The sequence below is a fragment of the Xenopus laevis genome, chromosome 5L (genome assembly GCF_017654675.1).
Source record: "Xenopus laevis strain J_2021 chromosome 5L, Xenopus_laevis_v10.1, whole genome shotgun sequence".
Lineage (NCBI taxonomy): Eukaryota > Metazoa > Chordata > Amphibia > Anura > Pipidae > Xenopus > Xenopus laevis.
The window spans coordinates 89,063,971-89,091,679 of record NC_054379.1 but is presented as its reverse complement, the minus strand read 5'-3'; the positions used below and the strand labels follow the sequence as shown (position 1 = coordinate 89,091,679).

Sequence of the window (27,709 nt, the reverse complement as noted above, 5' to 3'; positions counted from 1 at the left end):
TAGGGTAATTTGGACCCTAGCAACCAGATTGCTGAAATTGCAATCTGGATGGCTGTTGAATAAAAAGATTATGAACTCAAATTCCACAAATAATAAAGATAAAAACCAGTTGCATATTTTCTCAGAATATTGCTCTCATCATACAAAAAGTTAATTTAAAGTTAAACATCCCCTGTAAGAATACAGCATATTTCCTTCTTTGATGCTTTATGTTCATTGCTTTAACAGTTTTCCCACCCAGGATTTCTTTATGTATATCCCTAGCCTATTTTAAATTAAATGCGTGCGTGTTGATGCAATTAAAAACCTTAATTGGTATTATTATCATTGTTTTATGTTTTTGAACCTGCCTTTCTGTTCTACCTTTCTTCAAAGTGAAACCGAAAATACAATCAAGTGTCAGTGACTCTCCTAATCAGAAAGACTCACTGTGAAGTTGTTAATGATTTCATTTTGTTTGTCTCATACGTATCCTTGTTTTGCTCTTCAGAGATATATTTGGTTTATATTGTTAAATAAACAGAAAATGTCCTTGCTGTCTTAGAATGTAATTCTAAGATTGTAATAAGAGTTCATTTTAAGGTAAACATCTATCTGAACTGTATATTTTTGATAGTATATAGAACAAATGGTTTTTTGGATAAATGTATAATTGTAGGGTTTATTTATTTTATTATTTTAAAATCACTTAGTATTTAGGGCAGCATAAAAAGTCTTATGATGGATGAAGCTAGCTTGTGATGGGACTGAGTCATGTAATGTAATTTTCTCTACAGGATGGTAACACTGCTCTGCACGAAGCATCTTGGCATGGATTCAGCCAGTCTGTTAAATTGCTCGTTAAAGCTGGTGCTAATGTGCTTGCCAAAAACAAGGTGAGAACTATGTCAGACATCAATCATTTCTCAGTAGGAGCATGTGGGTTTGCGGAAAGGGTTGCTATGTGACAGCTCGTCTTGTTCTTGTGTCTTTGTTCTAGAGGAGTAAATGCTAGGGCTTCTTAATTATTTGTGTCAGCTTTGCACAATCCATTAATTTTATATTTATTGTGTCTATTATTAATTCATAATACTCTGGTATGGCATATCTCTTCTACAAAAAATGACTTATTATGCAGAGTCTGGCCATTCTCCTTCAACACTCCATAGAGTGTTTATACCCGGGCCAGCAGATGTTGAAATTCCCAGGATTAATGCTGCGTTGGAAACTTGTGTTTTATAGAATGAGTCCAGTTGCAAGGTGACAATACATATGGGTTGTAGCTTAGTCATTGGGGATGAAAGACTGGACTTCAAATTGGGATAGTTTACTTTGAGTTTTAGAGGAGATCCAAGGTTTGGAAAAGTAGTCACTGAGAAATAAGGGCACACCACTAAGTGCCCCAGGTTATAATATGTCTCAAAAAATGCATAGGACTTAAAGAAGAAGCTGTGCCCAGTACAAGGAATTATATCCTCATTTTTTTTTTTAGATTTCAGGTGACATTTCTGTGTTTTCCAGTAATTGACAGCACCCACTGATGTAACCGTACTATATACATTATTTGGGAGCTTACTGTTCAGTCACAAAGGTTTTTTGCCAAAAGCAAACCTATAGCACCCTATAAAGGTGTTGATGAATATAAGAACATGTATGTAAGAGAGAACATTGGTCCAGGCTGCAGTTTACTTCTGGGACCCAACTAAGCCAGCTACCCCAGTAGACATGTCATGTTACAAACGTTCTGTTTGTTACACCAAAATTAGAATGTCTGAACACCATGGAGTTAGTTTTTGGTCCAGTGGAACCCAAAGAATGCAAACAAATATTTCAAATACATTTATGGGACAGTTATCCAGAATGCTTTGGACCTGGGGTTTTCCAGATAACGTTTAATGTCGATCTTCGTACCTTAAGTCTACTGGAAAATCATTTAAACATCCATGTTTTCAATAAGGATCAATGATATCTTAGTTTAGAACCAGTGCAAGGTACTGTTTTATTATTACAAAGAATGGGAAATAATTTTAAAAATGTTTGATTATTTGGATAAAATGCAGTCTATGGGAGACGGCCTTTCCGTAATTCAAGCTTTCTGGATAACAGATCCAATATCTATACAATTGGAAGTCAAATAAATACTATTAAATCCAGTACTGCCAGTTGAGATAAGGGAGTTGAGAATATCTACAGAAATGATTTATGCTTTTCTATTTTCTTGATTTGCCATAGCTATATGGGGTATAGAATGGTAATGAATTGTTAAAGTGATACCTTTTGTGTGTTCTCTTGCATGTGATTTATAAGTTGTACCACAGTATAAACAAGATTTCTTCTTCGAATATTTATTTGTTCTCAACTTAAGGCAGGTAATACACCTCTGCATTTGGCTTGCCAGAATGGCCATTCCCAAAGCTGCCGGATTTTATTGCTTGCAGGATCTCGGGCAGACTTGAAAAACAATGTGAGTAAATGCATTCATAAGCAAATGACCGTAATATTCCTTGCCAGTTAAACCACTAGTTATCACAGGATGGAATTTAAAATTAGCTTCCTTTTACATGATTCATACTTGCAGTTGCTTCCAGCTGGTGTCCAGCTTTATCTTTGCTCTTTTGCATGTAAATTATAGTGCAGCATAGCATATATATTACTGTATCTTTCAAGTGTAACAGTTCATCTGCTGCATCTGAAAATGAGGTGTTATATTTGAATATAATACACAGCAGACAAATATCCTGTAAATCAGCGGTCCCCAACCTTTTTGGTGGTGGGGGAAGGGTTGGTGGGATTCGGCGGGGGTTGGCAGCAAGTTTGGCCGCACCGGCGTCCAATTCGGCGCCTTGTTTTTATCGGCTTGGCTGGGGACCCCTGCTGTAAATGATGTGCTTATAAATGGCCTTATGCCTATATATAGTCATTGAACTCATTATCCATTTCCTTATATTATACAAAAGGGGGTACATTAATCACTATATAACATAAACACATAGGGGGCATATTTATAATATTTACTGGTCCGTGGTCGGGTCTCTGGTGAACTTGTTAATTCTAGCTAAAACTCAGTTATGGAAAAAAAAATTATCTTTTTTTTAAAGAAGCTCTCCAGGAAGCTTGAGTAACAGAGTACAGAAAAAAATAAGCCAAAATCATGGTCCAGTAAGTTTATTAAACTGTATAAAAATATAGTACAGCACACAATAGGACTCATAAAAAAAATTGTAACAATTCAACATTTTGTTTCTTCTTGTCACAATTCTCAAAGAATAAGCAGGAGTACGTTCACAGGAGTGAGAAAATGTTGGATTGTTAATAAGGATTTATTAAACATTTTGTTAGAAATCTTATAGAGTATTGTACTGTATAACATTGTTACTTGCACTCACAAAACAGTTTTTACATAAAGAAGCACTCCTTTGGGATATACAGTATATATACACACAACACACACTGTTATGCATGTATGTGTGGGTAGTTTATCTAGTGTGATGGGCCTGTATAGGCCTGTGTATTTAAGGCAAAAGTTACTACCTGAGCCCAATAAAGGTTTCTTAAAAGATAATGTGACAACTGACATTTCTCAAACATGTTTTGCAGGTGGGAGATACCTGTTTACATGTCGCAGCACGCTACAATCACCTTTCTGTCATCAGAATACTACTCAGTGCTTTCTGCTCAGTCAATGAAAAAAATCAGGTCAGTGTGTTTGCTCTCCATTCAGCTTTTCTGTGTGTCAAGTGAAAATTAAAATTGGGTTTATATATATTTTGTGCATACTGCTACAGAGACATTTTGTGCATACTGCTACTGAAAAATGGCTTACCCTTTAAACAAAACAGGGATTGTTTGTCCATATATTGCAATATATTTAAGCTGGCCAACTACGTCAAAGTCATCCCATATCTGGCCAGTCCTATGCTCAATTTTATCTGATTCATTAAGAATTCTATTGCTTCATTATACATTTTACAAAGGGACTAAGTTTTACCTGCAACTTACTAGCTGCTTTCAAAGTAAAACTCCCAAACGTGGCTGCCCTTTTATTAGACACCAGTGGGATCACCTGACTTGTAGCTCCCACCCTTCCCAACTATAGTCAGGTGATCCCACTGGTGTCTAATAAAAGGGCAGCCAAGTTTGGGAAATGGAATGGAAAATGGAAATGCCTTTTCCCATAGACTCCATTATAATAAAATAATTAAAATTTTTAATTCTATAGTAATAAAACAGTAGCTTGTACTTGATCCCAACTAAGTAATAATTAATCCTTATTGGAACCAAAACCAGCCTATTGGGTTTATTTAATGTTTACATGATTTTCTAGTAGACTTAAGGTATGAAGATCCAAATTATGGAAAGACCCGTTATCTGGAAAGCCCTAGGTCCCGAGCATTCTGGATAATAGGTCCCATACATAGTTACATAGTTACATAGGGTTGAAAAAAGACAAAGTCCATCAAGTTCAACCCCTCCAAATGAAAACCCAGCATCCATACACACACCCCTCCCTACTTTTAATTAAATTCTATATACCCATATCTATACTAACTATAGAGTTTAGTATCACAATAGCCTTTGATATTATGTCTGTCCAAAAAACCATCCAAGCCATTCTTAAAGGCATTAACTGAATCAGCCATCACAACATCACCCGGCAGTTCACTCCACAACCTCACTGTCCTGACTGTGAAGAACCCCCTACGTTGCTTCAAATTATGGTATATATATATATATATATATATATATATATATATATATATATATATATATATATATATATATATATATTGGCAGATACAGGCTGCACACCATAAAAATAGGCAACTACCTGGGTGCTACAGTAAAAAATTTCAAAACAGCATATCCACAATACCGGCACTCACAGGGTTTGTTTAAGTAGACAAAAAGGGTCAAAATGATGAATAAAGTGCATATATATTCTTTTTTTTAAATATACAGTCATTTGGAGTGGTGACATTAGATAATGTATGCCTTTCTCAATATATAATCATTGATGTCACCAACTTTCTCTGAAATGCATTAGGCTGTGGAGTGAAGGGCCAGCGGTATGCAAGACCTGACATTTTCATTCAATCATCTTAGATTTTATATTCTGTAAAAAGCATTAACTTGGAAAATTTAGATGGTCAAGAAAAATCTAATTGCCAGTATACACTTTGTGTTTATAATATATAGGTTGGTGATACTCCACTCCATGTTGCTGCTGCACTAAACCATAGAAAAGTTATTAAAGTTCTTCTTGAGGCTGGAGCTGATGCAACTCTCCTTAACAATGTAAGTGAAATACATTGTTTCTGTCTTTAATATCACACCTAGACCTACCTTCTAGCACAAAGTAGGTAAAAAAAAAATCCCTCAGTATAGCAACCATAAGGGTCTTTTTAGGTGAGAAAGCAACCCAACCACTCACCTAAATTATTCCATAACGTGCATAATTTAAAGGGGAACTATTGCGAAAATGAAAATGTAATATTAGCTTCAGCATACTGAAATAAGAAACTTTCTAAATACAAACAATTAAAAATTCTGTACCATTTCTTAAATAATAAAGTTTATCTTTACTATTCCTCTCTCAGCATCTGTTTCTCTTCATTCTGTCTTCATTTAGGAGTTGGGTGTCAGATGAATGATCCAATATATCTTATAGGGGGATCCTTTTGCCTAGAAGATGTATTAGAGCTCACTTTAGTAAAATCACCAAATATCCTGACTCTCAATATGCAGAATTTGTGCAAAAGGCAGTTATTTTGTTTGTACTGGAATCAGAGTGAGCGCTAATACATCTGCTAGGAAAGGAAGCCCCCCCCATGTATTGGATCTGTCTTCACCCAACTGCTGCATGAAGACAGAATGAAAAGAAACAGATGCTGAGAGAGGAATAGTGAATATAAACTTGATTGTTTCAGAAACCATGCAGAATTTTTAATTGATTTTATCTAGATTGTTTCTTACTGAAGTATGAGGAAGCTTATATTAAATTTAAATTTTTGTGATAGTTCCCCTTTAAAAATATTGAAGTGAATCATATTCTGCTACTTTCCTAATAAATAGAAATGTAGGTGCCTGTTGGCATAATTACAAGTTCCTGAGCCCCACATAAAATATTTTCAGAAAAATGCAAATTTTGATTCATATCTCAAATGACAAAAATGAAAGGATAAATCAGAATACCACAGGGATCTCGGAGCTCAGGGAACCCCAGGCAGTGGGACCTGTTTTTCCTATTTTTATGTCACCGGTTGTGCCTTGCCCTGCAATAATCCTAATAATTCTACTTATGTCTCTTTAGGCTGGTCAAATTGCTTTGGATACAGCAAGACACCATAATAACTCAGATGTGGCTCTTCTACTCACCAAGGCACCGCAGGTAAAACAATTTATTTTTCTGATGTCTATTTTCAAAACCAAATACTCACTTGGTAGTATTTCATTCACATATAGAGGCTAGAAAGGTAAAATAAAGATAAAAGATTAATTTAAAAAAAATAGAGAAGACCGCTGTTCATAATAACCATAAACCACAGGGTATCTGGAATAATGAACACTTGCATGAACCTTGTCATTAGTTTGTTTTCTTGTTTTAAAATCGAAAAATATATATATATTTTCAATATTTGAATAGGTTTTGCGATTTAGCCGTGGGAGAAGTCTTCGGAAGAAGAGAGAGAAACTGAAAGAAGAAAGAAGGACTCAGTCAGTACCAAGAGAAGAACTTGGAGAAAGTAAGGTATGAAGTAGGGAAAAAAGTGCAGAGCAATGATAGGGCAGGTAAGGTAAGGGCAGGATAGTGTTAAATGTAAATTATGTTTCCTTTAATATTCAATTAGTTGTTAAGGGATACTGTAATGGGAATTTTTTTTTTCAAAACGCATCGGTTAATAGTGCTGCTCCAGCAGAATTGTGCACTGCAATCCGTTTCAAAAGTCAAAATTCTGATTTAACCAGAGAAGTTTTTTGCCATCTTGGTAACTTGCAGGCTGCTGACACCTGAAAAAGTTCCTCAATTTGCATCATAGCAGCAGCACCCCTAGTTGCTGAGCTGTTATCAAAAGTTAAATTATACACGTTAATTTTTTACAAGTTTTTATTTTCATACTTCAAATAATAAAAGCAGAACCATGATTAATATAGCATACTGTAAGTAGTTGCTGGACATTTTATACGGGGTGAATTCCTCTAGCCTCCCATATAAGTTTCATCCTGGTTCTGGAGTCATATGTGTGGAAATGAAGGTTGCATATGGCTGTTTTTATGTTTCCTCTACTGTACCAAGCAGAGGGATATGTAATGTTCTCTTTCCAGGCCAGTATTTCAGCAGCTGATGATACCCACAGTAGTGAGCATGCAGCGGGCAAGCAAGGGGAGGGCAAAGAAGAGCATCAAACTTCTGCTGCAGGTTCCAAACAAAGGAAAAGCAGAAAGCCTAAGGCAAAAGAAAAGGTATTCTATGTCACTTTTTAAATATGTTCTTGTTTACACAGTGATGCATGTGTGCTTGTATTAGGTATGTGGATCATATCATACATGGGTTCATTTTATATGCCTGATGTTAGATGTTACCAATAACCAATGAGGCACATGTGTTTACCTAAAAAGTCAATATTCTAGACCTTGTTTTGGCCCAAAGCTATCTCTGAATGTAGGTTCTTTAATATGAGATAACTGGTTATGAACAAAAAATGAAATATCTGGATATGCAGAGGAGGTAGCCTGATCCCTCATACTGTATAACATGAATGGATATTTGAGAATGACCTGGCTATGGCTATGGATTTATGTTTTTATTGTGGCAAGGTTAAGAGTGACCTGTAAGTCAATCTCCCCTTGCTCACTCTAAAAAGGGGAGGTGTCATGATACAGGCCTGTAATAGTTAATAAAATAGGCCAAGGTATCATGAGAAATATTTCTGCCAACATCTAAATCAGACACATAACAGGCCTCTTTTCACTATGGTCCTGATCTCAACCCAGAGCTCCTAACTCGCGTCTCCTCCTGCCTGTCCGCTATCTCTACCTGGATTTCGCAACGCTACCTTAAATTAAACCTCTCTAAAACTGAAATGGTTCTCTTTCCTCCAACAAACACCAGTAACATCCCAGAAGTATCCATCATAGTTAACAATTCCACTACCACCCCCTCTCCCCAGGCCCGGTGCCTTGGGGTTAGTCTAGATTCTGCCCTGTCATTCACTCCTCGTATCCAGTCACTTATTAAATTATGTCACTTCCACCTAAGGAACATATCCAAAATACGATCATTTATCACCCAAGACGCTGCCAAAATTCTTATTCACTCTCTCATCATATCGCGTCTAGACTACTGTAACTCTCTTTTAATTGGCCTCCCCCTCCAGAGACTGTCACCTCTCCAGTCCATAATGAACACTGCTGCGAGGCTCATATACCTCAGCAACCGCTCCTCCTCTGCCTCGCCATTCTGTCAATCCCTGCACTGGCTTCCGTTACCTTTCAGAATCAAATTCAAATTAATGACACTGACTTTCAAAGCACTTCATAACTCTGCCCAACCCTACATCTCTGAACTCATCTCTTTATATTCACCCAATCGCTTACTACGCTCCTCTACTGACCTGCTACTCAACTCTTCTCTCATTATCTCCTCACATGCTCGCATTCAAGACTTTGCAAGGGCTGCACCCCTCCTCTGGAACTCTCTTCCACGGTCTGTCCGACTTTCTCCTAACCTTTCTGCCTTCAAGAAATCTCTGAAAACGCACTTCTTTCGAGAAGCCTACCCTCACTCTGCTTAACTACCAAACGCAACACCACATACAGTACCACATTTCTCACCCACTTAATTCGATCTTGCCCACTCCCACACCTTGTGTATTACTCCCTTCCCTTTAGACTGTATGCCTATGCATAGGGCTTTCCTCACCTTTTTGTACCTGTATTGATTGTGATGTTTGTTACTCCATATGTTCTATGTATATAATTCATGTGATTTAGTTGTATAATCACATTTACTCTATAGTGCTACGCAATATGTTGGCGCTATATAAATACATGTTAATAAAATAATAAATTGTAGATTGGGCCATTTTCTTCTAAAGATTCATGACACCGAAGCACTGGCATAAGGAAAATCTGGTGACAAAGGCCACTTGTTTATTGTCTCCTTTATAGATGTTGTCATATTCTCATTAAGAACATGTGTCTTTACAGACTCCACTAGATATTTATGATAGCATCTCATCCATATGCACCCACGACTATGCATGGAACCATTTTACAACACACTAAGGGAACTCCAAGCAGCTGTTACTTGCAGAGATCACTTGCATCTGTGGGCCCTGTGCACTTGGGGCATTTTCATTAAGGCAGCACTACCACACTGGTTCTTAGTACAAGGTGTAAGGTGCATATGTAAGTGCAAGTACCTTTGTACCTATACATTTTGCTCTTGTGTTATGAGAGTAAAACTAAATAATTGCTGTCTTCTCACTTATTCACTCTTAAAATAAGGATGAAATATGTGTTGATAGCATCACAAAATTGTTGTTATGTGTTAAGGGTGAACTCCTTTATATAATGGTCACTTTGTCTCCAAATATAAATCCTTTACCACCTTACAAAATGTGTCTTCTGTCCCCTCAGATTTCTGCTCTCTCAGACCCTACATCACCTGCAGATCAGCAGCCATTGTGTGGTGCCCAGCAGTCCTCTCATAATCATAAGCGAAGGAACAAACAAAGAGGTCCATCTCCTCCATCCCCTCCCCATGAAGCCAGAGCTTACCAACTGTATACCTTGTACAGGGGCAAAGACGGAAAAGTAATGCAGGTATCTGACCTTGTAGCACAAGTAACAAATATTGTAACTAGAAACAAAACACTATAGGCCACTGGTGTTGTAGCCTGTATCATGATTAACCGTCAGAGTAGAAAGCTGCTTGGATAGGATATCCCAGTATAGTAAGACCTATGTTACATGCGATCAACCTCACATTTTTCAGCACTCTGAAAAAAACAACTCCTTCCCCTTTTATATAGTTAAATGGCAATTCTCTGAAAGCTCAATTCCATGAGGAAGAAGCACTCATATTGTCAAAAATGCAGCCTACAGCCCTATTAACATTAATTGCTGTTCATGTGGTAAAACTAGTGCTTCACCTGATAATCGTTACTATAAAAGGGGCACAGCCCACTTTTTGGTAAACTGTGTGCCTCTGCCTTGTGGAACTTTGCAAATATTTAGTCAAAAAGAAGCCTGATGGCGTATTGAGTACAGGCTTAATGGAACTCCATTCTATGTGCCACAGGTATAAGGGTAATAGCACATGAAGAGATCTGTACTATTTTGTTGCTCCAGCTATTCAATGTGAATGACAAACACCTTGTGAAAGGTTTGTATTGCTCAAAAATCCAATTTTTGCATTTCCCTTACAATTTAAATGGAGCTGAAGTGGGTAGTTTCCGGCTGAATAAATGTGTGGAACAGCATGAACACCCCAGTGCTTTTCAGCAAAAGAAATACAGTCATATGAAAAAGTTTGGGAACCCCTCTAGGCCTGCATAATAATTTACTCCACTTTCAACAAAAAAGATAATACTGGTATGTCTTTCATTTCATAGGAACATCTGAGTACTGGGGGTCTACCCAGGGTAGGGGGGAGTTTCTTTTTATTACGGGTTGAATTCTCCTTTAAGCCTTGAACTTCATAGGCAGGTGTGTCTAATCATGAGAAAAGGTATTTAAGGTTTAAGGTGGCCAATTGCAAGTTGTGCTTCTGTTCGACTCTCCTCTGAAGAGTGACACAGCATGGGATCCTCAAAGCAACCTCAAAAGATCTGAAAACAAAGATTGTTCAGAATTATGGTTTAGGGGAAGGCTTCAAAAAGCAGAGGTTTAAACTGTCCATTTCAACTGTAAGGAATGAAATCAGATAATGGAAGGCCACAGGCACAGTTGCTGTAAAACCCAGGTCTGGCAGGCCAAGAAAAATACAGGAGCGGCATATGCGGAGGATTGTAAGAATGGTTACAGACAACCCAAAGATCACCTCCAAAGACCTGCAAGAACATCTTGCTGCAGATGGTGTATCTGTACATCGTTCTACAGTTCAGCACAATTTGCACAAAGAAAATCTATATGACAGGGTGATGAGAAAGAAGCTCTTTCTTTTTTTAGATATTGCAGTTGTTGAATAAATTAATTACAAAATGTAAGAAAAAAAGAGTTTGAGTTACATAAGGAGTTGGGCAATTCTAATAAATAACTGGTTGTGTTTTATTGCCTGTAGGCTCCTATCAATGGGTGTCGGTGTGAGCCACTGTTGATAAAACTAGAGAATCAGTTGGAAGCCACCAAAGAAGAGATAAAAGCAGAGATTGCTACAGTGCAGGACCAAATGAATGCAAAACTGGGACAAATGGACAACAAAACCCAACACCAGGTAATCTTGGCATTTCAATGTCAGGGTTGCCTATAGCATATCTTAGGATCTAGAATTAGCTCTTCTATATATATATATATATATATATATATATATATATATATATATATATATATATATATATATATATATATATATATATATATATATATATATATATATATAATGGGTATTATTAGCCAGTTAATTTCATGCATGGCATGAGAATGCCTATGCAGTCTGACCTGTTGTCTATAAGCACTGACATCAGTGGCATCTGCCTGTCAGTGTGCACACGGGATGGATTTCAGCTTGAAAACAATTGTGCATTTTGTTGCCCGAAATCGAGTACATTGTTTTCCCCACAAATGTTTTTCCACGTTCAGAGAAACAGCATGTGTAATAGTGGCCTTATACACATTTATTCTTAACTAGAGTCATGGGGGGGGTTGTTTTCGTTTGACTAATTTCATTATAAAGTATTATAAGCTGCCCCATGACTTGCAAGTTTGTTTCTTGAGCAGTACTACTTGTAGTTCCTACAAAAGGCATTATATATTAATGTTTTGCTGGTTTCTGTAGCTGCGAGTTCTTGACAAACTTATGTTGGAGAGGATGTCTGCAGACAGAGCAGAATGTGTCTGTCGCCTACAACAGCATGCGGATGTACAGAAAAATGAAGCAGAGAAACGACAGGTATAGAGATACCCAGAATTTTGTACGTATAATTTAAGACCAAAAAGAAAAATATGATAGCACACCACCTCATGAAGTAAAAACCACTGTTTATTGTAACATTAAAAAACAGGTAGCTGCTGTGAATTGGACGCCTAACGCGTTTCGGGAACAGCCCTTAATCATAGGCTAAACAAGATGACATCAATACATTCATGTATACACTTGATAACATCGCCATCTACTGGACAGAATTATATAAAAACAATATATATATGACGTGAAATATCATCATCACCTGCTATTACCAAGAAGGTTTTATTATATTTATTTTTCAACTGAATATTCAGTAGAATTTACTAAAATCTTTCACATTATTGAAGAATATCTGCCTGTACTATATGGTGATCCTAAGTTGAATGATATACTGCGAACCCATTCAATTAAATTTGTCTCTAGTAAAGCACTTACTTTGGCTAATATGCCAAATATGGTGACTTCCCATCCTGGGTGCCTACAGTCTAACTGGTTGTAAACAGTTGGAACATATCCATGTGGATCAATAACTTTTAAAACTTGTAAAGTTATATTTAAAGGTGCAGATTTTAAGTCTAATGTTACAAAACAATATAAAATTAGACATTAAGGAAATTGCAATTCCAAGGGAGTAGACCTACTTGAATGCTTGAATTGTCATAAACAATATGTAGGTCATACTACGCATACTTTAAAAACAGAATAAGGGAACATATTTACTTTTTTTATTGATAAAGAAAGTTCCAATTCCCCTGTGGGCAGACATTTTAAAAGCTGCACTAAAAATTTAAAAGTTCAAATAATAAAAAAGGTTAAGACCCCAATAAGAAGGGGTTTTTTTTTCATGAATTTTGAATTCCAGAGAAGCCTTTGGATAATTGAACTAAATACATGCGCCCCTTTGGGTCTCAACTCTAGATGGGACATCTCTTATATTATTTGATGCAAATTTTATCTTTCATTATATGAGCCTCTGTTTTTGTTTCATTATTTGTCGTTCATTTCTTTAGGGGATAATTAATATTTATGATTGGATATGTTAAACAACCTACTAACTGTACAATTTCATTCATATATTCTATATATAATTATTTTCAATTTCCATATTTTTCTCTTTTTTTCCCTTTGGCACTCATTTTTCAAATGCTTTTATTATAATTATGTATTTCACATGCTATTACATTCTATATATTGTTTTTTATATAAATCTGTCCAGTAGATGGCCTATCAAGTGTATAAATTAAGGTCTTGATGTCATCTCGTTTAGCGTATGATTAAGGGGTGTTCCCAAATGCGTTAAGTGTTCATTTTACAGCAGCCACCTATTTTTTTATTGTTAAAATAAGCAGTGGTTTTTACTTTATGAGGCGGTGAGCTCTCAATTTTTTATTTTTTTTTTGGTCTTGGATAATCGGATAATCTGCGGATAATGGGTATGCAGTCCTCTGCAGTCCATCTGTGATACTTCATGAAGGGAGTGGGGGGGAGTACTAAACTGTTTCATACAATGTCCATATAATTTATCTTATTTTGAAATGAAAAAGTCCCAAACAAGTTTTCAGTCTTATAACTCACTTGTTCAAACCCAATTTTCAATCTTTAATACCTTCTATCATTATCTGTAAATCATCTTCAGAACTTATGAAGCATGGAAATACAGTCGGTTGTTTCATTAACTAGCATTTTGTGGCATGAAATTTGCTTTGTTTAGTAAAACATCATACAGGGTATAGATTTCAGTTCATAGTGTTCTTATAGGGGCCAATTCACTAACTTCGAAGTGTTTTTTGGGCTACTTCGACCTTCGACTACGACTTCGAATCAAAGGATTCAAACTAAAAATCGTTCGACTATTCGATAGTCGAAGTACTGTCTCTTTAAGAAAAAACTTCGACCCCCTAGTTCGCCATCTAAAACCTACCTAACTCAATGTTAGCCTATGGGGAAGGTACCCATAGGCTTTCCTACGTTTTTTTGATCGAAGGATATTCCTTCGATCGTTGGATTAAAATCTTTCGAATCGTTCGATTTGAAGGATTTAATCGTTCGATCGAAGGAATAATCCTTCGTTCGTTCGATCGAAGGAATAATCCTTCGATCGAACTATTTGCGCTAAAATCCTTCGACTTTGATATTCGAAGTCGAAGGATTTTAATTCCCAGTCGAATATCGAGGGTTAATTAACCCTCGATATTCGACCCTTGGTGAATCGGCCCCTTAGTATTTTACTGCACCTTGTACAGCAGTTGCAAAAGGTCATATGATGCCTTGCAATGAAGGGCTTAATATGATATAAAATGACTAAAGTTAATGTCCCTTGTATCTGTAAATAACTGGAGATGAATGCCAGATCTGTCCATTTCCTAGAGTATTTTATTATCTGTACTCCTGTTTCAATTTAATAATTGTATTGGGCAGGGGCATTAGTTTTGACCCCTATGATCTCTCAAATCTTACCCCTAAACTATTGTTGTAGATGAAAGAAGGGGGGATTTGGGCCCTAACCACCCTACCTAAATAGTCCTAGTGAATGCTGTTTGCGGTATTAGATATACATTTCAGTGTATGAACTGTAATAAATGACCTTTCTACAGTAATCTCTTCCTACTTTTGGTTATTTCATACCATGCATTTATGTAATGTTTTTTTCATCAATTGCTGAGTTGTTTTCTTTATGCAGTTATGGCATTTCCTTCCTCTTTTAAAGGTATCTGTTGTAAATGATCTGAAAACTTGGTGCCTACTAAAAATTCAGAATCTGGAGATGAGGTTTTCTGGTGAGTCCAAGACAGTGAAGGCTAAATCCATTCCTTCTACTTGTGAATCCACCGATCAGCCCAATTCAGAGAGTCATTGCAGCACCAAGGAATGTTATAGTACAGAAACATTAACCCTTCCACAGTCTTCTGCACAGCATTCCTGTGTCACCTTTCAGAGCAGCTTGCCTGATGAGCCAGGAAGAACTGACATATTCCATTCAGATGAAAGCAACAGAAAGCAGCAGTTGCCACCCCAGCAAGAGCTGACTCTTTGTCCAGGTATGTATGTTTATTTATATTTTATTTATATCTATGCAGTGCAAGTGGGTCAAATTATTACTTGCTAGTGCAGCAAACATTTACAGAGTGGTGGTGTGGTGTCTCTTATGGTATGCACTGCAGTGTTATAATAAAATCATAGTGCCCGCAAAAATTTCCTTCCTATTTCCATTCTCAACATGGCCACAAGATTAAATTAATTCATCAAAAACCTCATTCACAAAGATCAATCCGGCTTCATCCCCAAAAGACAAGTCACAGACAACATTCAATGAATTCTTAATTTGATCCATGTAGCAACAAAAGAGTCCCATCAAAACTTCTTTCCCTTGACCTAGAAAAAGCATTTGAGAACATCTCATGGCCCTACTTATATAAATTCCCCCAAAACCTTTTCACAAACAATCTCAGCACTATATTACCCCCCTAGGTTGACAGTCAATTATATAGGTTTCAGTTCCACAGAGTTTCTGATACAAAGGGGCACCAGGCAAGGGTGCCCTCTATCTCCCCTACTATTTGCCCTAGCGATCGAGCCACTGGAGCAAGCCCTCCAATCTAACGACAAAATATCATGGGTAACGGTCGGGGAAACTGAATACAAAAGCACCCTATACGCAAATTCTCACACTTGAGAAAGGGCTTGCGGGCCGAAACATGTAGTGGCACATTATAATAAAAATTTTTGCAGCAAAGACCTGCTTCCTGAGGCTTCCTTCACCGTTTTTTGTCTTATAATTTTAATCCAATCCGGTCACTTATTAAATCATGTCACTTTCACCTTAGGAACATATCCAAAATACGATCATTTATCACCTAAAATGCCGCCAGAGTTCTTCATTCTATCATTATTTCACGTCTCTATTAATTGGCCTTCCACGCCAGAGACTGTTACCTCTTCAGTCCATAATGAACACTGCCACCAGGCTTATACACCTCAGCAACCTGCCCTCCTCTGCTGTGCCACTCTGCCGATCCTGGCAGATCCGCTACCTTTCAGAATAAAATTCAAACTAATGTCCCTGACATTCAAAGCACTTCATAACTCTGCCCCTCCTTACATCTCTGAACTCCTCTCTAAATACTCACCCAACCACTTACTTCGCTCCTCTACTGACCTGCTCCTCAAACCTTCTCTCAATACTTCCTTACACACTTGCATTCAAGACTTTGCAAGGGCTGCACCCCCCTCTGGAATTCTCTTCCACAGTCTGTCCGACTTTCTCCCAACTTTTCTGCTTTCAAAAGATCTCTTAAAACACACTTATTTTGAGAAGCCTACCCTAACTCTGTTTAGCTACCAAGTGATTGCAATTGCAATCTCTCGCCTGCTTATTTTTTGTATCTCATTCCCTTCCCATTTAGATTGTAAGCTCTTTTGCACAGGGCCTTCCTCACCTTTTGTACTGGTCGTTATGTATGTAACTCTGTATGTTTTATATATGTAATTCATAATTTCTTTGTATAATCACATTTATTTTACAGGGCTGTCCAATATTTTGGCATTCTAAAAATACAAGTTAAAAATAATTTAACATTTGGATAAATCCTGTACAAATTAGGGGCAGATTTATTAAAGTGTTGAATTAGAGGTCACCCCAGAAAAACTTAACTTACCCACTTTCTATCCATTCCTATGGATTTTTAGAAGTGTACTTATCAAGGGGCAGATTTATCCAAATGTGAAATTAGAGTTCTCCAGAGAAAAATTCATTCACTTTATAGTCATTCCTATGAAATTCTTAGAAGCGTATTTATCAAATGGTGAGCTCTAACTTTCACTCATTGATAAATACACAATTTTTCTATGGTGAACTCTAATTTAACACTTTGATAAACCTGCCCCATAGAGTTTTTTTATTCACACAATCTGATGTTATTTTTTCAAATCACTATCTTTTCTTAGTTTTCGGTAACAGTCTATTGTATCTTCTGTCTGTTCAGCTCCAGACCAGATGCCAGCCGTCCCTCCAGCAGTGAGGCCTAAGGAAAAAGCAAATGCTCACCCTGTCTTAAGAACAAAGCAAGGCCAGAATTCATGTGATCATCTTAATTCCAGACCTCGACAAGCAAAAATTCCATCCATTTCGAAGCCCTCAGCAGAACTTAATAAAACTGAAAAACAGTATATCAATCTCATGGACCGAGGGACTCAAACAAGGAAGTCTGCAAAAGTTATTCATGGACGGCAGAGAGGACAAATGCCTGAGCCTCAAAATCAACCACAGCAAGCTCTGCCACAGGCAAGGGACACATCACAGGCATTGGAAATCACTCAATATTTCTTTGAGGCAGTTTCCACTCAAATGGAAAAATGGTATGAGAGGAAGATAGACGAAGCCAAATCTCAAGCAAATCTGAAAGCGGAGGAGGATAAAGCAGCCTTGCAGCAGCATATTGAGAGTTTAGAGGAAGAACTATGGAAACTGAGGACTAAACTTCAGAAAGAGAGCTAGCATTAACCCTTTAGGGGATGTATCCTGAACATACATGACCTGCAGTAACCAAGTGTATTAAACTAAAGCATTACCCCAGTTATCAGGACTGCAGATTCCCTTTGGCTGTCTGTATACTGGCTCTGCATCTCCTGTGATATAAATAATTGTGTTCCATGGTGTCATTGAATCAGGTGAAGCAAAATACACTTACATTTAACAAGCATACCACATCTGAGTTCAACTTTTGAGAAAAATGCAATACTGCTAACTGATGAATCTACAGCTACTAAATATAATATAAATCAAGAGACACAGTTGTGGATAAACGAGAGAACAATATGCAAAAATGAATCTATTCAATCCTTCAGAATGCTTTTGCATGGAATCAGTTTATAAACAGTAGTATGCATGTGACATTGCTTGGACAGCCGGGATATTTGGTTCTCTTTGTACTGTTGTTTTATTAAGTGCCATGGAATCATGTTGTTCGGTATTATAGACATATACAGTAAGACTAGCATGTATTTAAAAAAGATCATATAGCCATATAGCTGCTTCATTGTCAATGTGATTAATTATGTCCTAAACGTCTCACCGATAGTTAAAAGGTTGTAATGGTTGCTGGAAGTTCTACAGATCTGTAGAGCCACGGATTACCCATTACAGGCTTATGTTATATCAACAATGAATGCTATGTAGAAAATTCCAGTGTATGCTTTTGTTTCAGTATCTGATACATTCCTCATCGTGACTGATATTTTTATTTTACTGGATATTAAACAATAGGCATAAATATTTGTAAATAATCATGCCAGGGTTGATTTGAAAACACGTGCTACAACTAATGCTATAACACTGTGCACAACTACACTTACTCATAGCAACTCGTCATCTATTAGTTCTGATCAAGTTAGAACTGCACTAGTGAAGTGTGGCGCTTATGTGAGTAAATCGATCCGCCTTGCAGGTTGCTTGGTAGAAATGTGTCACACAGATATATTACCTTTTTATTAATTGCTTTTACTGTGGATTCTCTTATACTGCAGTTAGTAGTCTTCTAAAGTAACATGACAGATGTAAGAGGCCCATTTATCAAAGGTCGAATTTAGAATTCATGTGAATTTGTTTATAGTTACATAGTTACATAGTTACATAGTTACATAGTTAAATTGGGTTGAAAAAAGACAAAGTCTATCAAGTTCAACCCCTCCAAATGAAAACCCAGCATCCATACACACACCCCTCCCTACTTTTAATTAAATTCTATATACCCATACCTATACTAACTATAGAGCTTAGTATCACAATAGCCTTTGATATTATGTCTGTCCAAAAAATCATCCAAGCCACTCTTAAAGGCATTAACTGAATCAGCCATCACAACATCACCCGGCAGTGCATTCCACAACCTCACTGTCCTGACTGTGAAGAACCCCCTAAGTTGCTTCAAATGAAAGTTCTTTTCTTCTAGTCTAAAGGGGTGGCCTCTGGTTTATCTCGAATATACTCACAATTCGACTTTGCAATATACATCAATATATTTATGATTTTTAATGGTTTCTGAAAGTTCCCTAAGCCTAGCCCCCTGCTCTCCTGCTGATCTGTCTACTTTGCTGAGCTGGCTGACTACTCTTACTTTGTATCAACAGCCATCTGTCCTCAGCCTGCATCCTCCAAACCCCACAATTCTCTGCACACGTGATTTCAATAAGTAAAGGAACATCAGAGTGCAATGCATTGTGGGTTATGTAGTTCCTGCATGCTGTCTGTAAGCCTTGGAGAAGTTGTTACCATTTGTAACATCAGTGTTTTAGTCCCCCCTTCCCTGCCAGGATTTTCAAATGATGCAGAAAGAGAAGAACTGTGAAAAAGCTGGATTTCAGCATAGAAGATTGCATTTATTCATACTTTTTGAAGAAACAGGTAACTGTGATGGGTATATTTGGGGTTTCTGTGTTATGTGGGCCTCTTTAGAAAATTTTGGTTTGGAAACCGGAGTACCCCTTTAAGAAAAAATTCGGAAGTCCAATATTCAATCTAATAGTTCAGACCCGAAAAGTCAAATTCAAATCGTATATGATTCGTACGAATCAAGTTTTTCTCCAAAAAAGAACTCGAATGTCAGTATGCTCCCTACCAGTATATTGTGCAGTAAGTCTTCCAACTGAGGACATCATATTTTTAGATGTGGAGTCTATTTTGGCCATATATGTATTATACTGTTTCAGAATTAGAAGGAGCCAAACTTGCCAGTTATTAGCTTCACAATCAAAAAGGAGGTTCACATTTAGGCTAACCTATAGTGGCATAGATGGACCTACTGTAAGAAACTATTATGTTGCTCACTCTTTATTTATCATGGCCATTTCCTATTCTCACTATTATTGCTATATTATTACAGTCCATATATGATACAATAAAATACATTTTAATAAGTACATTGACTCTCCAATACAATTTTTCAGAAATGCCTTTATCAGGAATTAAATGGGTGGGTCACTGTTTAAGTCAACTTTTAGGGGCCGATTCACAGCTTGAAAAAGTGAGTGTTATTTTGTGCGATATTTTACGGCATTTGATATTGTCACACGTTATTAGTGCAATCTATAGCACCTAAGACATTCAGGATGTCACTGGCAGAGTAGAAGTCTCCTTTTACAGTTTTCTAGTTCCTCATAAAGGTCTTTAATTGCTGCCCTACCGCTCCTCACTACATCTTCCTCTATGAATCCATCTGATGTTGTTTAGTAATGCCTCTTCTTAGGAGGTGTTAAATTTCACAGTAATTACTGCACTGTTTCATGCTTTTGTCGCTTAAAAGATGTGAATAATGCGTTAAGATTAATTCTATTTTATAAATATTGCAATGTGATTAGAATACAGCAGTGCAGAAATGTGGAATTAACGCTTGCGATATGTCTAGTAGCACATGCGAAAAATACTTTGATGGATCATTCCTTAAATAACGCGTCTTAAATAACGCACAAAATTGTGTGTTAAAGAATAACGACCTTTTTTGAATCGGACCCAATTTGCCTTCTGTTTACAGCAATTTAGGGGTCACTGACCCCATCTAAAAAAACAAATGCTCTGTAAGGCTACACATGTATTGTTATTGCTACTTTTTATTACTGATCTTTCTATTAAGGGCCTCTCCTATTCATATTCTAGTCTCTTAGTCAATGCATGATCAATGCTAGGGTAAAACAGACCCTAGCACCCACATTGTTGAACTTGCATACCGAAGACCAGCTGAATAAAAAGCTAAATAACGACAACTAAAAACAAATTGCAGATTGTCTTAGAATATCACTCTCTACATCATAATAAAAGTTAATTTAAAGGTGAATAACACCTTTAAACCCCTTCCAAACTGCAGCTGTCCCTTTTGCCTGTACATAATCTGAGACAGGTCCAGACTAGGATTCAAAATAGACCCTGGCATTTCAAATACAAAGAGGGCCACACAGCCCAAATTTGAAGTCATTCTGGCCTTGGTTTCTAGTGGCCATGTTTCTCGTCTAAGATCAACACAGGGAGACTGCATGTGGGATGTGATGTGGGCACATATTGTAGCTGCCAACCCTGCTGCATTACTTTGAGTTCTCAGCTATGCACTATACTAGGGGGCAGCCACAGGTGGAGCTTTAGTCTTGGTTAGGCCAGTCTTAATATCATGTTACATAAGCATTATTCAGTGTGGCTTAAATAATAATACTGGGTTTAAGAGCTTGGCCTTTGGCATAGCAGTGTATGCCTCTGATCATTTGAAAAACAAATTTCGATTAGAAAATGCTGTAGAAATGTCACACAATGTCAGATTCTAGATGAAAAGGAATACATGTTTTTGTGTACTAACATCAAATCTACTAGATTTCATCCTTCACGGTTAGAATTTTCCCCACATTTTTCTGGATGAGTAGGTTTATTCTTGTTATACAGTCCAGTTTTACAGAAAGTACATCCTTATTTTTTTTTATTTTCAGACTCGGTTGCACGCCTTTTTGTGTAATGCAACATTACCTCAGTATTTATATGGATTATAATGGATTATATTTAGAGTGTATTTCTTGTGCTGCTTCATTTCAAATGTAATAGTATTTATTAGTTTGTATTGCATCTAGTAAGATCCCATTCGTGCTAAATAAATATTACAATCTTAAAAGTACGTCCTTTCATTCTTTTATGGGTAGTTAAATTGGTTGAAAAAATACAGTCCATCCAGTTCAACCCCTCCAAATGAAAACCTAGCATCCATACACACACCCCTCCATACTTTCACATAAATTCTATTTACCCATATCTATACTAACTATAGAGTTTAGTATCACAATAGCCTTTGATATTCTGTCTGTCCAAAAAATCATTAACAGAATCAGCCATCACAACATCACCCGGCAGTGCATTCCACAACCTCACTGTCCTGACTGTGAAGAACCACCTACGTTGCTTCAAATAAAAGTTATTTTCTATAATGTCCTCTAAAGTACTTGTAAAGTGTAATCATGTCCCCTCGCAAGAACCTTTTTTCCAGAGAAAACAACCCCAACCTTGACAGTCTCCCCTCATAATTTAAGTCTTCCATCCCTCTAACCAGTTTAGTTGCACGTCTCTGCACTCTCTCCAGCTCACTGGAGGCCAAAACAGACTGAGTAACTGAGTTTAACAAACAGGGTAATCCCAGTAACTACTAAAGTAAAGTGGAAGTAGGGTTGCCACTGGTCTAGTCCACCCGGACAGTCCGGTTCTTGGAAGGTAAAAACTAGATTTCCACATTTAGACAATGACGTTAATTTTGTAGCGATCAGCCAGTCACCAAATGGCATATCATATCCCTGTCCCTGATGTCATTGATTCACACTAATGTTACTGCCTTGTCCCCAAATATTCACTGCCCTGTTCCCACAATGTCACTGCCCCACCTAGCCTAGTCAAAAGGTGGCAAACATCATGAACCGCCATCTGTTTTTGGTCCAAAACAGACAAGTTAATAGCAGTTTCTGGAATTTCACACTGGCAGCACAACTCTTGCATTCTTACTGAGATGCTGGTGCAGTGATATGACTTCCTGATCACCTTCCCTTTTATGGGCCATGGTCACCAATTTGGACATCTGCATGAAGATTGATTCTGGGGCTGGTTTTGATGGATTCATTTTATTATATAACACGTAATTGCACTAAATAATATGTAGCTGTTAGCAGGGCCGCCATCATAAACCTTTGGGCCCCATACAATTTATTTGTCTGGCCCCCCCTCACGAAAGCAAGCATGTAGTACCAAAAATTTTTGCCCATGTAGCTTGTGTGTCCTGCAATAAAAGGTTGAACTTCATGAATTTTGTGTTTTTTTAAACCACAGCTACTATGATACAAACCCACAAAACATTTTACTGGAAAGCAAGGGTGTAATTATAGAGGAAACAAATTCTGCAACAGCTGGAGAGCCTAGAAACTATAGCTATAGATATGTATATAACTTTCAGAAAAACTTGCTGATCTCAGAATCTTATGTTATTCCATCACGTGAAAGCACAAAACAGGATTTACATTAAAGGGATACTGTCATGGGAAAAAAAAAAATTTTCAAAATGAATCAGTTAATAGTGCTGCTCCAGCAGAATTCTGCACTGAAATCCATTTCTCAAAAGAGCAAACAGATTTTTTTATATTCAATTTTGAAATCTGACATGGGGCTAGACATTTTGTCAATTTCCCAGCTGCCCCATGTCATGTGACTTGTGCTCTGATAAACTTCAATCACTCTTTACTGCTGTACTGCAAGTTGGAGTGATTATCACCCCCTCCCTTTTACCCCCCAGCAGCCAAATAAAAGAACAATGGGATGGTAACCAGATAACAGCTCCCTAACACAAGATAACAGCTGCTTGGTAGATCTAAGAACAACACTCAATAGTAAAAACCCATGTCCCACTGAGACACATTCAGTTACATTGAGAAGGAAAAACAGCAGCCTGCCAGAAAGCATTTCTCTCCTGAAGTGCAGGCACAAGTCACATGACCAGGGGCAGCTGGGAAATTGACAAAATGTCTAGCCCCATGTCAGATTTCAAAAATGAATATAAAAAAATCTGTTTGCTCTTTTGAGAAATGGATTTCAGTGCAGAATTCTGCTGGAGCAGCACTATTAACTGATTCATTTTGAAAAAATGTTTTTTTCCCATGACAGTATCCCTTTAAGCAAGGTTTCAGTTCTGCTATCAAGCTGAGCCTTTTTAAAAACATATTGTACCAAATGTGGATTAGTAACTACAACATCACTAGGCACCAGTTAGAGACTATGTTATAGTGTCCATGCATGTTATGATATGGCCAGTGCCACGTGCACCCTATCACACAGATGTAAACATCTAGTGGTGTTGCCCATGTGGCTAATTATGCAGGGGTCCAACCAGCATACAATGTGGTGCCCTCAGCTCAACATATGTGCATAACATACTACTACTGGCTCAGTACTCATGCCCCTTTTCCAAGCATTCACAGCTATGCATAGAAATTATATACTGCTAATGATGCAGCACATATACTGAGCAAGGGCATTGGCTGAACACTAGGGGGCAGATTTACCTAGGGTCAAATATGGAGGGTTAATTAACCCTCGATATTCGACTGTCGAATGTAAATCCTTCGACTTCGAATATTGAAGTCTAAGGATTTAGCGCAAATAGTTCGATCGAACGAAAAATCATTCGATCAAACGATTAAATCCTTCGAATCATTCAATTCGAAGGATTTTAATCCATCGATCAAACGATTTTTCTTCGACCAAAAAAAGATTGCAACGCCTATGGGGACCTTCCCCATAGCCTAACATTGACTTCGGTAGGTTTTAGGTGGCGAAGTAGGGGGTCGAAGTTTTTTTTTTAAAAGAGACAGTACTTCGACTATCGAATGGTCGAATAGTCGAACGATTTTTAGTCGTAGCCGAAGGTCGAAGTAGCCAAAAAAAACATTCGAAATTCAAAGTTTTTTTTATTCTATTCCTTCACTTGAACTAAGTAAATGGGCCCCTGAGCGTGGAAGGACTCAAACCCAGTCTAAAATTTTTAGTTACCAAATTATCTCACTAGGGATACATGGCACAAATCAGTGCCACCAATTGTTTCACTTTAAAAAGTTAATTTGTACTGAACAGAGGTGATGTACAGTGTGCTGCATTATTAATTTAATCATTAATACAGCAGATTATAAGGGGCCGATTCACTAACTTCGAGTGAAGGATTCGAAGGTAAAAAACTTCGAATTTCGAAGTTTTTTTGGGCTACTTCGACCATCAAATGGGCTACTTCGGCCTTCGACTACGACTACGACTTCGAATCGAAGGATTCGACCATTCGATAGTCGAAGTACTGTCTCTTTCCAAAAAAACTTCGACCCCCTAGTTCGCCATCTAAAAGCTACCGAAGTCAATGCTAGCCTATAGGGAAGGTCCCCATAGGCTTGGCTAACTTTTTTTGATCGAAGGATATTCCTTCGATCATTGGATTAAAATCCTTTGAACCGTTCGATTCGAAGGATTTTATCGTTCGATCGAAGGAATTATCCTTCGATCGTCGAAGGAATTATCCTTCGATCGTTCGATCGAACTATTTGCGCTAAATCCTTCGACTTCAATATTCGAAGTCGAAGGATTTTAATTCCTAGTCGAATATCAAGGGTTAATTAACCCTCGATATTCGACCCTTAGTGAATCGGCCCCTAAGTGTCTGACATTAAACAGAAGAGAATGGAAACTATGGATGGGAACTAAGAAAAAAGTTAATAGCACCTGCAACATTTTATAGAAACTATATACCATGTATAGAGAGAGGCTTAAAATCTTGCAAAAACATAATGCTGCAAATTCATCATTTTAATCTGAGGTGTGGTATTTAACAATTTATGCATTGAAAAAAATTATTTTGAAGGTTGCGCAATGAAACATACGCAATCCTACATTTGGCAAATTTATTACGCCGTCATGTTTTATTGATCTCATGGTTTTAGTTGCATTCTGAGACCAGCTGGTTATATGATGAAATATCAAAGCAACCAATGTTCCATATTATTGTACTTTACTTCTTTTGGTTACTACATATGACCTGAAGGACCTGCAGAATTTCCAGCTCTATTATGTCATTGTGCTACATCCTTGCTAACCATGAAAACAATACAAAAGTTGCCCAGGTGCAGTAACATATAGCAACCAATAAATTATGAATTGGATGCTATAGGTGACTAGACACGTAGCAAATTTTGCTTTGCTTATTATGTCACCCCAATAGTGTAGCTTGTATCATAAGAAGAACATGCCCAAGCAAGAACACGTGGAGGCCCATTTACTGAAGGTCGGATTTTAGTGGTATTAGAGCTTTTTGAAACAATGATTATCTCTCTAAATCACAAATGCCATGAAAGTTATTAAAAGACTCAAATAAAAAAAGCACAATAGCTGGCAAAAAAAATTTGTACGATAATGAACAAAAGGCTGGTCTTTGCAAGAAAAAAAAGGAAACTTCCATTCACTTATGCACAACCTTGACAGCTTTTACTTGCTGTACTTTTGTATTCGCCAATTTTATGGTTTTTACACATGAAAAATGATGGATTAAGAAACTATATGAAAAATGTGTTAATTTGCGCAAAAAAGTATGATGACGCTACCATTCTACAAACTTTAGGGATGCTCCGAATCCACAATTTTGGATTTGGCCGAATTCTTCACAAAAGATTTGGCTGAATACTGAACCGAATTTGCATATGTAAATTAGGGGTCGGAAAGGAAAGATTTTTTTACTTCCATGTTTTGTGACAAAAAGTCACATGATTTCCCTTCCCGCCCCTAATTCCCGTCCCAGCCAAATCCTGCTGAAAATGGCAGAATCCTGGATTTGGTGCATCCCTAAAGTGGCCTCTGATGGGGATGCCCACTGCGTGCGTCCTCTTCTGTTCAGTGCCGGTTCTCCTATGGCGCACGCTTCCAGGTTTATGCGCTGGCGTGATGACGTCATTGCGCAATGGCGCAAAAATTCTAAGTATTTAAAGGGGCTTTGAATGAAAACTCATTGCCCTAGGTGCTTATTTCTACGTGAATCCTGTTTTTTCTTTTGGTTTTGACCTTGCCTGTTGCCTGACTATTCTGAACTATGTATTCTGACCATTGCCTGTTATTCTGACCTCTCCAAGCTGACCTTGCCTGCCTGGCGAAACACATGCAACGTGTCGGATGTTGTGAAGAAACAGGAAGTGAAGGAGAAATCTCAGGTAAGAACTACATTTATCCGACTGTTGGATGAAAACGCAGCGCAGACATGAACTTTCATAAGTCTGCCCCTTAAAGTTGCTGGCTTCTTTTTTCTAAAATTGCTTGTGTGTGAGTATGGGAGGCCCTTTTCACTTGGAATCTAATTGTAAGGCGCCCGCCAGTTTGATCCCTTACTTCCTTGCAGTCCGGTTGGGGGCACGTTCTTCCTGGCGCAAAACCCTAATTCAAGTCATTGCGTGCTCGATCACGTGTTTTGAAACCACGGGTGCCATCTTTGTTTTGGGTTATGTTCTATTTTGCCCTTACTTCCTGTTTCCTGGTGCCAAATCTCCTTATTTAAACCTGCTCAGTCAATCATTCCTCGCCCAAGCTGGCTTCTGGTGCTGTCAGATCGTGCTCAAGCCTTTCCTTTTTTTGGCCTGCCCTTTTGACTATGAAACTCGCCACCAGTCCTGACCTCTGCATGTTTTTGACTCCTCTTTGCTTGACCCTTGTCTATACCTCATTTTGGAACTTCTGACCTCTGAAGTTGGTAGGATCTCAGCTAGAACCGCTGTCAGAGGACACCTGCTCCATGCAGGTGAAAAAAGCCCTTCTTAAGCTGGGAAAACAGAAAAAAATTCATCAGAGAAATTGCTACAATATTAGGAGTGGTACATCCGGAGAAAGAAAGAAAGCACTGGACGTCCACGGAAGATAATAGTGGTGGATGATAGCAGAGTCCTTTCCATGGTGAAGAGAAACCCCTTCACAACAGCAAAACAAGTAAACAACATTCTCCAGGAGGTAGGCATATCGATATTCAAGTCTACCATAAAGAAAAAACTGCATGAAAGTAAATACAGAGGGTGCACTGCAAGGTG

The 27,709-nt window shown here is 37.7% G+C and overlaps 1 protein-coding gene across 2 annotated transcripts in view; it reads left to right on the top strand.

Annotated features, from left to right (window-relative positions):
* The window catches only part of ankrd6.L (ankyrin repeat domain 6 L homeolog), a 68,822-nt gene extending 50,434 nt beyond the window's left edge, over nt 1–18,388 (top strand). For both annotated transcript variants that reach the window (XM_041563022.1, XM_018263391.2), the window contains exons 5-16: nt 777–875; nt 2,345–2,443; nt 3,577–3,675; nt 5,176–5,274; nt 6,290–6,367; nt 6,623–6,727; nt 7,303–7,440; nt 9,619–9,804; nt 11,264–11,416; nt 11,978–12,091; nt 14,814–15,144; nt 17,089–18,388. In XM_041563022.1, coding sequence (XP_041418956.1) covers nt 777–875; nt 2,345–2,443; nt 3,577–3,675; nt 5,176–5,274; nt 6,290–6,367; nt 6,623–6,727; nt 7,303–7,440; nt 9,619–9,804; nt 11,264–11,416; nt 11,978–12,091; nt 14,814–15,144; nt 17,089–17,600 — 2,013 coding nt within the window. In that variant the 3' untranslated portion in view covers nt 17,601–18,388. The remainder of the gene's footprint in view (nt 1–776; nt 876–2,344; nt 2,444–3,576; nt 3,676–5,175; nt 5,275–6,289; nt 6,368–6,622; nt 6,728–7,302; nt 7,441–9,618; nt 9,805–11,263; nt 11,417–11,977; nt 12,092–14,813; nt 15,145–17,088) is intronic.
* The last annotated feature ends 9,321 nt before the right edge of the window (nt 18,389–27,709 follow it).